This window comes from Artemia franciscana, chromosome 3 (assembly GCF_032884065.1).
Source record: "Artemia franciscana chromosome 3, ASM3288406v1, whole genome shotgun sequence".
Taxonomy (NCBI): domain Eukaryota; kingdom Metazoa; phylum Arthropoda; class Branchiopoda; order Anostraca; family Artemiidae; genus Artemia; species Artemia franciscana.
The window spans coordinates 9,864,896-9,879,976 of record NC_088865.1 but is presented as its reverse complement, the minus strand read 5'-3'; the positions used below and the strand labels follow the sequence as shown (position 1 = coordinate 9,879,976).

The window sequence follows — 15,081 nt, the reverse complement described above, 5'->3', positions numbered from 1 at the left end:
TAAAATATTGATTAAACTTAATGAATTAAAACTAATAATATTAATAATTTTATAATTAAAACTTAACAAAAAATTAAATAACCATTCTAAATGAGTGATTACTTAAAATTGTGTCTGGTAACACTTCTCCTTAAACAGCCAGCAACAACAGCCAATGCAAGGGGAATCCCCAGAAGCTGTCTGGTACACCTCTTACTTAACAGCCAACAACAATAGCCAATACAAGGCGTACCCTCCAAAGTTATGTCTGATGCCACTTTTCCTTAAACAGCCAATACAAGGGGAATCCCCGAGAATTGTGTCCGGAAAGGTAGTACCGCTTTTCCTTAAACAGCCAACACAAGGAACATCACAAAACGAAAAACAAAAACAGTAAAGAAGAGAGAAACGAGGATAAAAAAGAAACAAGTGAAAAAACGCAGATTACAATGCAAATATTTCGGTCAAGACCTCTGCTTGACCGTCCTCAGTGCACGATAACAAAATAAAAATTATTAATAAAAATCCAAGGATAATATAAAAAATCAAAACTTAAAACAAACGCAAGAACTAAAATATGACGACCCTCTCAATGTAACGTTGAAAGGGTAACTGAATAAAAAATACAATACTGAATGGCAATTCAATATTTTAATTTATACAGAGCATTTTAAGAGCTAATTGCTTCCCAGGTAAGACACCACATCACAGATTAGTTTAGGTTGCAAAATATGATTTTGTTGATTTATATAAAAACGAAATGATTTACGACAATGAACATCCCCCAAAAATGTGCCTTTTACCACTTATCATTAAACAGCCAATACAAGGGGAATCCCCAAAAGTCGGGTCTCTCACCACTTTTCCTTAGACAACCAACATAAGTGCCAATACAAGGTGAACCCCACCCTCCCCCAAATTGACCCTTGTACCACTTTTCATCAAACAGCCAGTACAACGGGATTCCCCAGAGTTGTGTCTGGAAAAGTGGTACCACTTTTCCTTAAATAGCCAACAACAACAGCCAACACAAGGGACATTCTCCAAAAATGTATCTTTTATCTTACCCTTAAACAGCCAATAAAATGGGAATACCCGAAAGTTTTGTATCTTTTACCACTTGCCTTTAAACAGCCAATACAAGGGACATCCCCCGAAATTGTGTCTTTTACCACTTTCCCTTAAACAACCAATGCTAGGAGAATTCCCAAAAGTTGTGTCTTTCACAACTTTTCCTTAGACAGTCAACAATAACAGCTAATACAAAGACGTCCCCCAAAAATGTGTCTTTTACCACTTATCCTTGAACAGCCAACTGTAACAGCGAATACAAGGGGAATCCCCAAAAGCTGTGGCTTTTATCATTTTTCCCTTAAACACCCAATACTAGAGGAATCCCCAAAAGTCATGTCTTTCACTACTTTTCCTTAGACAGCCAACAATAACAGTTTATACAAGGGAAATCCCCCGAAGTACTGTCTGGTACCACTTTTCCTTAAACAACCAACAACAAAAGCCGATACGAGGGGTATCCCCAAAAGTTGTGCCTGTTGCCACTTTTCCTTATTGCTTTCCAATAATTCCCTCCAATGATTCCTGTCTAAGTAAATATGCTGGCTATTGTAGACTTTACCGTTTCATACGAATCAAATAACTTGAAAAAATATTGAAACACAATACAGTTTAGTGTGGTAAATAAATGACTTAAAAAAGATAGAACTTTTGCTTTTTCCCCCCGTGTTCTTACTTTTAAATCAGGCTCCCGCTGCTACTAAAATCTGCACAAGTAGACCTTTTTCATGAAAAGCTTAGCTTATTCCCCGTATTTCTTAATTTCAAAGCTATATAAATCATCATCATCATCATCATCATTTTATTTATAACCCATTACAAAAAGACTGGGCAGAAAGCCCAGAAAAAGACAGGGTAAAAATCAAGAAAAAAAATAAGAGACAACAGAAATAAAAATGAACTTTGACATCTACAAACAAGGGCAAACACTTCTGGCATTCGGTAGTGAAATCACAAATACGTTTCTCAATAACTCCAGCTGGGTTTACACCAATTGACACTTTCTTTGCAGATTATAGTTACTTGTCCAAGTTGGAAGTTCTATATGTGGTCGTGTAAGTTTACACCTAACCAACTAAAACAATCAGATAAGATTTTCACTATCCTTGGTACTTAACATATGATTCAGTAACTCTGGCATCGAATCTCAATTGCTCAATCTGACCGCAAATAAACTGTACATTTACCACTTATCACTCTTCTAACCGTAACCTACTGTCATTTAAGAAGTTTCGGATTTCTTGCCGCTGCAGCAATACCTTAAATAGAGTAATTTTATTTTTTGGCACGCAAAAAAAATAATTAAAATACAGAAAGGTAACATTAATGAACTGTTGAATTTAATGAAATGAATTGTTGGTATATTACCCATAGGGAGAAATGGGACTTGGCGCTTTTTATTTTTTTTATATATTTAAATATTATATGGGTGCAGTACTTCCAAGGAATTATGATGAACAACCTAATTTTAATGGAGAGGGAAAAACTGAAAAGTCTGTTTCGTGTTTGAAACAAGTATTGAGAACCGGTTGTATGCACAACGAAGGTTTTGTTTAGACATCCAGGAGTCAGCAAAAGCTATTTAAGCACAGAACAAAATCATTTTCAATCGTTTCTGCAAGAATAGAAGGGAGGAAATAACACATTTTGAAAAAAAAAACTTTTAAATACCTTTAGTGTGCTTGGGCATCCTTAAACCGAATTATCCATCAAATCCTAATTTCCCCGGATGTTGTCTGTAAGAGATAACAACGAATGCTTACTTGGCCACGTAATATCTGCAAGACTTATGGGCAACTACAAACTGTATTGGTAACTCATAAGAGTGAAAACTGGCGCTAGTGTAAAAAAAAAAAAAAAACAACACCATCTAGCGTCTCGTGAAATTCGGCATTTTTTAAGCTTAATTTATTAGCCATGATTTGTTCTCATCAAACCTAGGCATACTACTAATTAGTACTAGTATTATGTACTACGCCTAATTTTGTCAACAAGGCAATTAGGCATAATTGCCATCATCGACAAATAAGCTAGGCCTTATATATGTCTTTTAAACAGTAGGTTAGCCTACCCTAAACAGCCAAATACTTGATGTTTAAGGCAGCTTAAGCTGCTGGTGAGGGTAAAGAGCCAAAACTATTTAAATAGTTGACCTATCTGTTAAAAGTTTCCTAGCTCAATTAGCCTAATTAGTCACAATTTACTCCCATCATTCCTAGGCCTACTGAGCTAACATAGTTCTTGAAAGTTTTCAATACTATTTGGTTTGGCCTTTACCAATTATCCAGTTCGACTTCAATTTTTTCTACTTATTTAAAGACATTTTAATGATTTCGCCAGCCACTACGCTGCGACTGGCGCTAGTAGTTTTCAACTCTTATCTTTCCATGTTAAATCACCGGACTTTCCACTCTTCTAGTTTCCCATGCTCTTTGGGCCACTACACTTATACCAACAATGATCACGTACTCCAATATAAACATAGCTTTTTTACATATCCCTGTAAATCTGGCATTTTTCACTGTTAATGTCTCCTTTTGTCCTCTGCATATAATCCTATGTTTCTTTTTTATGGCACTTGGTATTAACCAAGCGACATATAGCAATCGCCAATTCTGTCGGCCTGTCTGTCGGTCTGTCTGTCTGTCTGTCGGTCCCGGTTTTGCTACTTTAGGCACTTCCAGGTAAGCTAGGACGATGAAATTTGGCAGGCGTATCAAGGACGGGACCAGCTTAAATTAGAAATAGTCGTTTTCCCAATTTGACCATCTGGGGGGAGTGGGGGGCCGGTTCATTTGGATAAAATAGAAAAATTGAAGTATTTTTAACTTACGAACTATTGATCAGATCTTAATAAAATTTGATGTTTGGAAAGATATCGTGGTAATTCTGAAAAATTAAAAAAATGAGGTATTCTTAACTTACGAACGGGTGATTGGATCTCAATGAAATTTGATATCTAGAAAGATATGGTGTCTTAGAGCTCTTTTTTAAATCCCGACCAGATCTGGTGACATTGGGGGGAGTTCGGAGGGGGAAACCTAAAACTTGGAAAACACTTAGAGTGGAGGGATCGGGATGAAACTTGGTGGGAATATTAAGCACAAGTCCTAGATACATGACTGACATAACCGGAACGGATCCGCTCTTTTTGGGGTAGTTGGGGGGCGGGGTAATTCTGAAAAATTAGTAAAAATGAGGTATTTTTAACTTACGAACGGGTGATCGGATCTCAATGAAATTTTATATTTAGAAGGATATCGTGTCTCAGAGCTCTTATTTTAAATCGCGACTGGATCTGGTGACATTTGGGGGAGTTGGGAGGGAGAAACCTAAAACTTGGAAAACACTTAGAGTGGAGGGATCGGGATGAAACTTGGTGGGAAAAATAAGCACAAGTCCTAGATACATAATTGACATAACCGGAACGGATCTGCTCTTTTTTGGGGAGTTGGGGGGTTAGAAATAGTCGTTTTCCTGATTTGACCATCTGGGGGGGGGGGAGCAGGGGCAGGTTAATTCGGAAAAAATAGAAAAATTGAAGCATTTTTAACTTACGAACTGTTGATCAGATCTTAATGAAATTTTATGTTTGGAAGTATGTCGTGTCTCAGAACTGTTATTTTAAATCCCGACCAGATCTGGGGACATTGGGGGGGGGGGGTATGGGAGGGGGAAACCTAAAATCTTGGGAAACACTTAGAGTGGAGGGATCGGGATGAAACTTGGTGGGAAAAACAAGCACAAGTACTAGATACAAGATTGACATAACCGGAAAGGATCCGCTCTCTTTGGGGTGGTTGGGGGGGGGGTAATTCTGAAAAATAAAAAAAATGAGGAATTTTTAACTTACGAACGGGCGATCGGATCTCAATGAAATTTGATATTTAGAAGGATATGGTGTCTTAGAGCTCTTATTTTAAATCCCAACCAGATCTGGTGACATTGGGGGGAGTTCGGAGGGGGAAACCTAAAACTTGGAAAACACTTAGAGTGGAGGGATCGGGATGAAACTTGGTGGGAAAAATAAACACAAGTCCTAGATACATGATTGACATAAACGGAACGGATCCTCTCTCTTTGGGGTAGTTGGGGGGGGGGGTATTTCTGAAAAATTAGAAAAAATGAGGTGTTTTTAACTTACGAACGGTTTATCGGATCTCAATGAAATTTGATATTTAGAAGGATGTCGTGTCTCAAAGCTCTTATTTTAAACCCGACCGGATCTGGTGATATTGGGGGGGGGGGGGGGTTGGGAGGGGGAAACCTAAAACTTGGAAATCACTTAGAGTGGAGGGATTGGGATGAAACTTGGTGGGAAAAATAAGCTTAAGTCCTAGATACATGATTGACATAACTGGAACGGATCCGCTCTCTTTGGGGTAGTTGGGGGAGGGGTTAATTCTGAAAAATTAGAAAAATGAGGTATTTTTAACTTACGAACGGTTTATCGGATCTCAATGAGATTTGATATTTAGAAGGATATCATGTCTCAAAGCTCTTATTTTAAATCCTGACCGGATCTGGTGACATTGGAGGAAGTTTGGGGTGGGGAACCTAAAATCATGGAAAACGCTTAGATTGGAGGGATAGGGATGAAACTTGGTGGGAAAAATAAGAGTAGAAGTCTTACATACGTGATTTACATAATTGGAATGGATCCGCTCTATTGGGGGGGGGGGGGGTTAATTCTGAAAAATAAGAAAAAAATGACGTATTTTTAACTTACGAAGGAGTGACCGGATCTTCATGAAACTTCATATTTAGAAGGACCTCATAACTCAGATCTCTTACTTTAAATCTCAACCGGACCAAGCCTAATTGGGGGGGGGGCAGTTGGGGGACCGGAAATCTTAGAAAATACTTAAAGCGGTGAGATCAGGATAAAACTGGATGGGAAGAATAGAAACCTGTCTAAGATACGTGACTGACATAACCGGACCGGATCTGCTCTCTTTGGTGGAATTGGGGGGGGGGGTAATTTTGAAAATTGAGGTATTTGTAACTTACGAAAGGGTGGCCAGATCTTAATGAAATTTGATATTTAGAAGGATCTTGTGCTTTAAAGTTCTAATTTTAAATTCCTACCAGATCCTATGACATTGGGGGGAGTTGGAGGGGGAAACCAAAATTCTTGGAAAACGTGAAAATTGGGATATTTTTATCTTACGAATAGATGTTCGGATCTTAATGAAATTTGATTTTTAGAAGGAATTCCTGTCTCAGAGCTCTTATTTCAAATCCCAACCAGATCTTTTGACATTGGGGGGAGTTGGGGTGGGAAATCTTGGAAAAACACTCGGAGTGGAGGAATCGGGATGAAGCTTGGTGGATAGAGTAAACAAATGTCCTTGATACGTGACTGACAGAATCGTACTGGATTTGCTTACTTTGGGGGAGTTGGGGGGAGGGGTTCAGTGATCTGGCGAGTTTGGTGCTTCTGGAGGTGCTAGGACGATTAAAATTGGTAGGTGTGTCAGCGAGCTGCACAATTTGACTTGATAAAGTCGTTTTCCCAGATTCGACCATCTGGGGCTAAAGGGAGAGGAAAAATTAGAAAAAATTAGGTATTTATAACTTACGAGTGGGTGATCGGATCTTAATGAATTTGATATTTAGAAGGACATCGTGACTCAGAGCTCTTATTTTAAATCCTGACCGGCATTAAGCCTCTTATTTTCCTTTTTAAATCAATCTATTGATTCATAGAATTTTGTTAGAGCTCATACCATATGATCTCTTGGCTCTTAGCTCTTCTCACCTCGTCACAAGTACCATATGAGCTCTTAGCTCTTGTTACATTTTTGAATTGTTTGCTTATGTGTAACGTCATTTATCCTCGCTTATCATGCATTTTCTTGGGTTAGTAGGTGTGGGTTATCCGACATCTAATCCAGCCTGTTTTAAGTAGCCTAGCAATCCTTACTAACCTTTGACGTCATTTGTGTCTTTTAGAACGGTAAGGATAAGTAATCTACTATCCAGCTTTCTGTGTAAGTGTGCTCAACGTGCTCGAATGTACTACTTGAGAACCAAATAATTTAGGTGAAAGGGGGTGATGAACGAATAGGATTCATACCCGAATTTCTATTGTGTTGTGTTTCAATTTCAACCCTGTTTGAAAAACTGTGTTTTGGGAATTTTTTTTGAAGATTAATCCCAGTAAAAAAAAAAAAAAAAAAAAAAAAAAAAAAAAAAAAAAAAAAAAAAAAAAAAAAAAAAAAAAAAAAAATAAAGACTTCAAGGGCTTCCAAATGAATGTATTTAATCTTGGGGGGGGGGGTTTGCTTCAAATTATTGAAAATAAAAGCAGAACTTTTGCCATTGGAACATTTTTATCGCAGAACAGTTCCTTCAACCAACCCTTATTTTGACATCAGTTTAGCAATTTGCGCTCACCTTGCTCGAGCACTCTTACGACACCCTATCAATTCATGATTATTTTTGTTACGAATATTTAAGATAAAATGAAAAAAAACTTTAATATATACTTGTTTATTCGTACTAAAAAAATTCATTTAACACTAGTATCACAACTAATTAAGTTTGGTAATCAAACAGTTCGTGGTAACGAACTGTAAGTAAGGGTAGACCCGGCTAAATAGCGACTGAAGAATTTTGATACCAATAGATACATAAAAAATGAATTTTTATGCTGATTTCAAATATATAAGTTTAGTCTTACCTATCAAATGTTACGAACCTGTGCAAATTTGCCTTATTTTTGGAAAACAGGGAACACCTCCCAGGAGTCATAGAATCTTAATAAAAAGCATACCATCAGATTTAGCGTATCTGAAAACTCTACTGTAGAGGTTTCAAGCTCCTTTCCGCAAAAATGTGGGATTTCGTATTTTTACCAGAAGAAAGATCACGGATGCGTGTTATTTTTTATCATTATTTTTTGTGTTTTTTTTTCAGTAATGATCGTATTGACCCAGTGGTTCTAGAATATCATGAGAGGGCTAATTTGAGCGGAAATTGGAAGTTCTAGTGCCCTTTTAAGTGACCAAAGCAATTTTAGGACAACCAGGCCCCCTCCCGCACGCATTTTTACCGAAAGCCGCGCGATCGAATTTTGAGATTTTATTCAGCATAGTCAAAAAATCTAACAATAATGTCTTTGAGGATGACTTTATCCCCCACAGTCCCCGGGGGAAAGGCTGCAAGTTATGAACTTTGCCCATTGTTTACATATAGTATTGTTTATTGAGAAGTATACAGACGTTTGAAGGGAAGATTTTTTCTGTTGGGGGAGGGGCTTACATGGGAGTATATTTCCACGGAGGAAGTTCTTATGGGGAAAGGGAATTTTCAATGAAGGGGGTGCCGGATTTCCCAGCATTATTTAAAAAACGATCAGAAATTAAGTAAAAAACAAGTTTTTTTAACTGAAATTGAGAAGTAACATTAAAACTTAAACGAACAAAAATTATTACGTATATGAGGGGTGGTCTCCGAGTCAACACCTCGCTCTTTACGTTACAGTTTTTTTCAGTACTTTCAAAAGAGCTATTTATTCTCATTAAACGGCCTTTACGATTCAGGGGTAATTCTTAAAGAACTGGAACAAAATTTGAAATTTAGCGTAAAGAGCGAGGTATTGAATAGGAGGCGAACCATGTACGTAATAATTTCTGTTCGTTTGAAGTTCGAATGTTGCTCCTTACTTTCAGTTGAAAAACTTTTTATTTTTATTTTATGCTACAATAGAAAGAAACTTTTTGTAAGGAAATGTATAGGTGAACCTTCATCTGCTTGGCTAATCGTCATGGCCTGTGAAAATGGCATTATATCCCTGCGACTGTACGTCTGGCTAGTATGAAAGAGGCTGAGGGCTCGAGTCCCACTGTTCATGTGTTTCTATCGGTTAATTTTTATTATTATTTTCTTTTAAGATAGGCCCCGAAAGCTTCTGAATTGATGACAATTCAACAGCATAGGGGTCCTTTAAGATGTATGGTGGACTCGTATATTGCCAAGTTCATGATTACAGGATTTGAACATTCTTTAGTAAGGGGCATCTCACAGCAGAAAACAGAAATATTGAAATCATGTGACTTGAAATGAGCTATTCAAACCCTCTTCTCAAACAAAGCAATGATCTTATTTGTGACGGTTGAAACCCCTTAAATTAGAAAATTTGATCAAAATAGACATCCTCCCAGCTTTGGTGCCCAATCCTCTAGCTGCGGTCCCAGGAGCAGCTGTCCAGCCCCTCCCCCTAGGAACGGCTCTTACCCAACTTTAAAAAGAGGAGTATTTTGAAATGCTTGCGAATTCCGAGAAAACGAAGAATTTAGGAAAAACTTATCTTTTAGAAAAGAGGGTTACAACTTTGGTTTCAACCTAGGCCGTACCAAGAGGGGGGAGAGTGGAAATTCTCCTATTTAAAGCAAACATTACATTAAAATGTGAATATCTTAATTGTGTATTGACAAAGAAGCCCTAAGGAACATTTTCCACATCTTCCGGCCCCCCAAAAGTCTGACCCATCCCCCTCCGCGTTAAAATATACGATATGACACGAGCTATGTTTATTAAATTTTTCAGACGTACCCAATGACTGAATAATTACTAAATTTTTAATCCGATGTAACGGTTATGTCAGAGAATTTATAGAAGATCAAATAGGGCTTTCTTTATCAAAATTTTTCATCTCCTTCTTAAATTATTATATTCTTTATAGGTATCATTAGCTGCTGTGAAAGTGCCTCTGAAGTTTGATTACCCAAAGCCACAAAAGCTCAGCGCCTTGGCTGGGGAACATTTAGTTGGTTCAGATCGGATAGTTGTTGTCGACGCTCAGACTTTCCTGATACCGAATTTCACCTACGATGGAGGGGCTCCAGGTAAATCTTATTAGTTCATTCATGGCAAAGCATCCTACTAAACATTGTTCTAAACACTAGAACTACTTTTTTTTTAACTGGGTTCCTACGCTTGTTCTCAATCAAAGAACCTTTGTAGCACATTGTTGAGATTCGAAATAACCGAAGTCTTCAAAATGATGGCCTTGAAATATCGTAAATATAAGCCATTTGCCAGTATTATTAATAAAATATTGCTCCAAGTAACAAGGACAGTGAAAATGGAACTTTTTGTTAGAATTGGCTAAATAGGAAATCTCACAACCATATATATGTTCAAGAACAACGGGAAAATCGGTCAACGAAAAAGACTTCTATATGCAATTGTGCAGTTTTTGGTAGTAGCGGGCGCAAAATTCAAAAAAAAAGAGAATGTGGGTGAAAATCAGCACAAAGGCTAGACATATGTGACCCAACAGCTTAAGAAGGTTTAGCTTTCCGTTAAAGGTGTAGTTGTCTTTGGAAATCAATAGATTGTTACTGTTGGAATTATCATGGATAAAAAATCCTATTTAACACTGACAAAAATGTGGTACTGCCATAGCCCTTAGCCTAAAAACCAACAACAATAAATAATAGAGCAATGACTACGACAACCATTTGCGAAAAGTACAAAATATTTAACTGAAAGTACCAAGGACAATGAAAATTAAATCTTAGTGTTTGGATTGGTTAAGTTGAGAATTATACAATTATATAAGCCAGACTTGAAAATTAGGAAAAATCGGAAATTCAATTTTTAATTAAAAAACTATCATGTGCAGTAATGCAATGTTTGGCATTAGCCAATTAAAAAGTTGGAAAAAGGAAACGTTAATGGAAAATCAGAAAGAAATAAAATAAAGACATATGGTACTGAGGAGTTAAAAAGTGTATGCTATCCTTTGAATGTACGGTCGTCTTTCTGAATAAAAAAAAAAATATAATCTTTAAATTTCTATGGATGAAAGGTGTTGCTAAATATAAGTAGTTATTCTTGACGTAGCAACAATGAGAAACATGTAGTATTTTTTAAGAATTCTATAATTTTGAAATAAACAAAAATAAAACGTTAGAAAATAAAGTTTCAGTTATGAGTAGGTATGTGATGGGTTAAAGGGGCAAACGATATTTTATTATGATTCTCTTGATATGTTAAGAATATGTTTGGAAAGCATTTGGTCTTAAACTTACTAATGTACTTATTTTCATTAGTACTTTTGAAATTCCTTTTATTACCTTTATGGATTTAGATTCACTTATTTTTAATAGCCCTTAAGCCTAAAACTCAACAACCACAAACAATGGAGTAATGTGAATAGAAAACCTTTTAAGTGTGCAAAATAGTCCACTGTAAAAAAAACACTCAATCAAGAATATATAAAATAAAATGGAAAATTAGAAGTAAACCACTAAATTATAGATATTTTGGTATGCTGAGTCAGTTACGGTTTTTATTACTTTTATAGTTTATATAAAAGCCACGTTTATACATAGCTAAATTATGCAAATATTTTTTTTTATTTATGATCCGCAGGACTACTAGCCGTGCATCCAACCAAAGAGAAAAAGTGCTGGCCGCTTCTAAAAATTCTTGTGACTGAAACAATTTCTTTTTTTTATTGGCTTAAATATTCATACAGAAGGCCAATAATTTGGAATTTAACTTTTCGCTCTTCCTATACGCTTAAAATTTTATACAGAAGTGTCGGAGAACCAATAAAAATTTAAAGAGGTTGAAACTTTTGTCTTGACCTGGTGAAACAAATTATCCCGGAAACTTTTTTTAGACATTAAAATGTTGTTGTTTTTTCAGAGTTGCGCAGTTGTCTCTTTTTCCTTCTTCATGCCAGCCTGTCGTCCGGCAGGCTTTGATGCTTGACTGACATAAATATAATCGAAAAGTTTCGAAAAAAAAACAATTCGTCTAAACACAAACAGTTTTTTTTCGCATAAGCGAGTAACTAAGTGTAGTTTAATTAAAGCTATTCCAATTTGGGTATTGCCTTTTGTACAATATTTGAAAATGAAATTGAACCCGACGGTTTAGATCGGTCTAATTACTGTTACACAAATTTACTTTAAGTTGAAAGTGAAAAGGATTCTATTTGTGGTTTTGTTGTTGTTGAGTCAATAAACAACTATTTAGGTTGCAACCATTTCTAATGCACTGATTTTAAAGAGACCATGTGGAGTCAAAATATCGTTAATGTTTTAGTTTTTACGGAGCAACAGCGATGTCCAATTTAGCTAATTAGTTTTGCTTATTTACTTTAAGAGTGTGGCAACGCTGACAAAAATATGATACCGTTCTAAAAACCTTATCAGTTTTAAACAGAAAAGGGGTTTTTCTTTAGAAAATCGTGGTTTTAATGTATGAACAGACTACTGATGGGTGCAGGGGGGCAAAAACTAATTTCAATTTGACTGTATTTAATTTTGACGTTGAAACTTTAAAATTGGCTCATTTTATCTGTTAAATGAAATTCTGTGGGTTTTCTGCGGCTCTCAGGATGCAATAGAAACTATATTTACATAAGAATCTTTTACATATGCATTTTCACTTGTAAAGATACTGAAATTTGAAACTTTGAAAATTAGATTTGGCATATTTGGTATAGGTAAAAAAAAGCTTTTTCAACCAACTTTTTGTCAGAACGACCAAAAATCCCATGCGTAATTTCCAGCATCTATGCTCTCCTTTCAAACTACTGCCGCTCGGCATGGCATTTTTTGAATTAGCACATTCACCTCAGTTCGAGAGGGGACAGTTGAACCTTGTCTCTCTAAGTAAACCGGTTTTAAACTAGGGAGTTTGTAGAAATTTTTACAGGGGGGGGGGCTTAAAAAACGGGGGGTGGAGGTGGTTAAATCCAGGAAAATGAAGATTTGTAGCTAGGAAAGTGCCATAGTTATTTTTGGGTGTCAAAAGACATCACCCATTTTGTATATTTTAGTCTTCTAAGAGGGTTTCTAAAGACTCCACCTGTCCTCTCCAGTAAGTATACTTAATAAAAAAAAGCAAAATAAAATTTATAAATAAAAGTTAAAATAGGGATAAATCCTTTTAATAGACAGTGATAATTCACGAAAATACTACATACATCGGTTATATAACCGACATATGACCAATTATATATGACCGATATATCTATATATATAAAAATAAGTTGTCTGTGTGTGGATCTGTGGATCTGTGGATCAGGTGACGTCATGTTTGTTCGCATATGACGTCTGAATTATTTCACACTAATACAAAAGAAGAAAAAAACTAAAAAAGGTAAAAACTACAAAAAAAAACTAAAAAGAAAAACAAACTAAAAAAGCTAAAAAACTAAAAAAAACTAAAAAAAAGGTAAAAATCTAATAACTAAAAAAAACTGAAAAAAATAAAAAAAGGCAAAAACTACAAAAAAAATAAAAACTAATAAAAAAACTAAAAAAGCTAAAAAACTGAAAAAACTAAAAAAAACTAAAAAAAGGTAAAAAACTAAAAAAAACTAAAAACTAAAAAAGAAAAAAACTAAAAAAAAGGAAAAAACTGAAAAATAAAAGAGAAAAAGAAAACTAAAAAAATATGAATAAATATATATAAAAATAAGTTGTTTGTGGGTTATGTCTGTCTGTCTGTCTGTCGAGTGACGTCGTGTTTGTCCAAAAATAAGTTGTCTGTGTGTGGATCTGTGGATCTGTGGATCAGGTGACGTCATGTTTGTTCGCATATGACGTCTGAATTATTTCACACTAATACAAAAGAAGAAAAAAACTAAAAAAGGTAAAAACTACAAAAAAAACTAAAAAGAAAAACAAACTAAAAAAGCTAAAAAACTAAAAAAAACTAAAAAAAGGTAAAAATCTAATAACTAAAAAAAAACTGAAAAAATAAAAAAAGGCAAAAACTACAAAAAAAATAAAAACTAATAAAAAAACTAAAAAAGCTAAAAAACTAAAAAAACTAAAAAAAACTAAAAAAAGGTAAAAAACTAAAAAAAACTAAAAACTAAAAAAGAAAAAAACTAAAAAAAAGGAAAAAACTGAAAAATAAAAGAGAAAAAGAAAACTAAAAAAATATGAATAAATATATATAAAAATAAGTTGTTTGTGGGTTATGTCTGTCTGTCTGTCTGTCGAGTGACGTCGTGTTTGTCCGCATATGACGTCTGAATTATTTCACACTAATACAAAAGAAGAAAAAAAACTAAAAAAGGTAAAAACTACAAAAAAAAACTAAAAAGAAAAAAAACTAAAAAAGCTAAAAAACTAAAAAAACTAAAAAAAGGTAAAAAACTAAAAACTAAAAAAAACTGAAAAAACTAAAAAAAGGCAAAAACTAAAAAAAAAACTAAAAACTAATAAAAAAACTAAAAAAGCTAAAAAACTAAAAAAACTAAAAAAACTAAAAAAAGGTAAAAAACAAAAAAAAACTAAAAACTAAAAAAGAAAAAACTAAAAAAAAGGAAAAAACTGAAAAATAAGAGAAAAAGAAAACTAAAAAAATATTAATAAATATAAAAAATATAAATATAAATATAATATAAATTAGCAATCAACAAAGCACCGAGACACAAATGACGACCGGGACACATGGAGTATAAATGACGACCAGGACATAAGTAAAAAAAAAACTAAAAAAACTAAAAAAATGGTAAAAACTACAAAAAAACTAAAAACTAATAAAAAAACTAAAAAATCTAAAAATCTAAATAAACTAAAAAAGAAAAAAAAGAAAAAAGGAAAAAAATAAAGGAGAAAAACAAAACTAAAAAACGAATGTATATACAGACCGGGACACCGGGATACAAATGACGACCGGGACACAGGGAATATAAATGACGACCGGGACACAGGGACACAACTACAATGGGGACGCCGGGGGGCACAGGGGGATATAAATGACGACCGGACACCGGGACACAAGGAATATAAATGACGCCCGGGACACTCAAAGAGAAATCACAGACTGGAACACCGGGACACAAATGACGACCGGGACACAGGGAATATAAATCACGACTGGGACACAGGGACATAACTACAAAGGGGACGCCGGGGTGCACAGGGGGATATATAAATGACGATGGCGACTCAGGGAATGGTCGATTAGCAATCACCATCAACAAAGCTCAAGGGCAATCATTAGAATCATGAGGTATAGATCTGAATACGGATTGTTTTCCCATGG

The 15,081-nt window shown here is 35.0% G+C and overlaps 1 protein-coding gene across 1 annotated transcript in view; it reads left to right on the top strand.

Annotated features, from left to right (window-relative positions):
• The window catches only part of LOC136024860 (uncharacterized), an 80,246-nt gene that overhangs the window by 28,959 nt on the left and 36,206 nt on the right, over window positions 1-15,081 (top strand). The window contains exon 5 of the mRNA XM_065700373.1: window positions 9,740-9,902. Coding sequence (XP_065556445.1) covers window positions 9,740-9,902 — 163 coding nt within the window. The remainder of the gene's footprint in view (window positions 1-9,739; window positions 9,903-15,081) is intronic.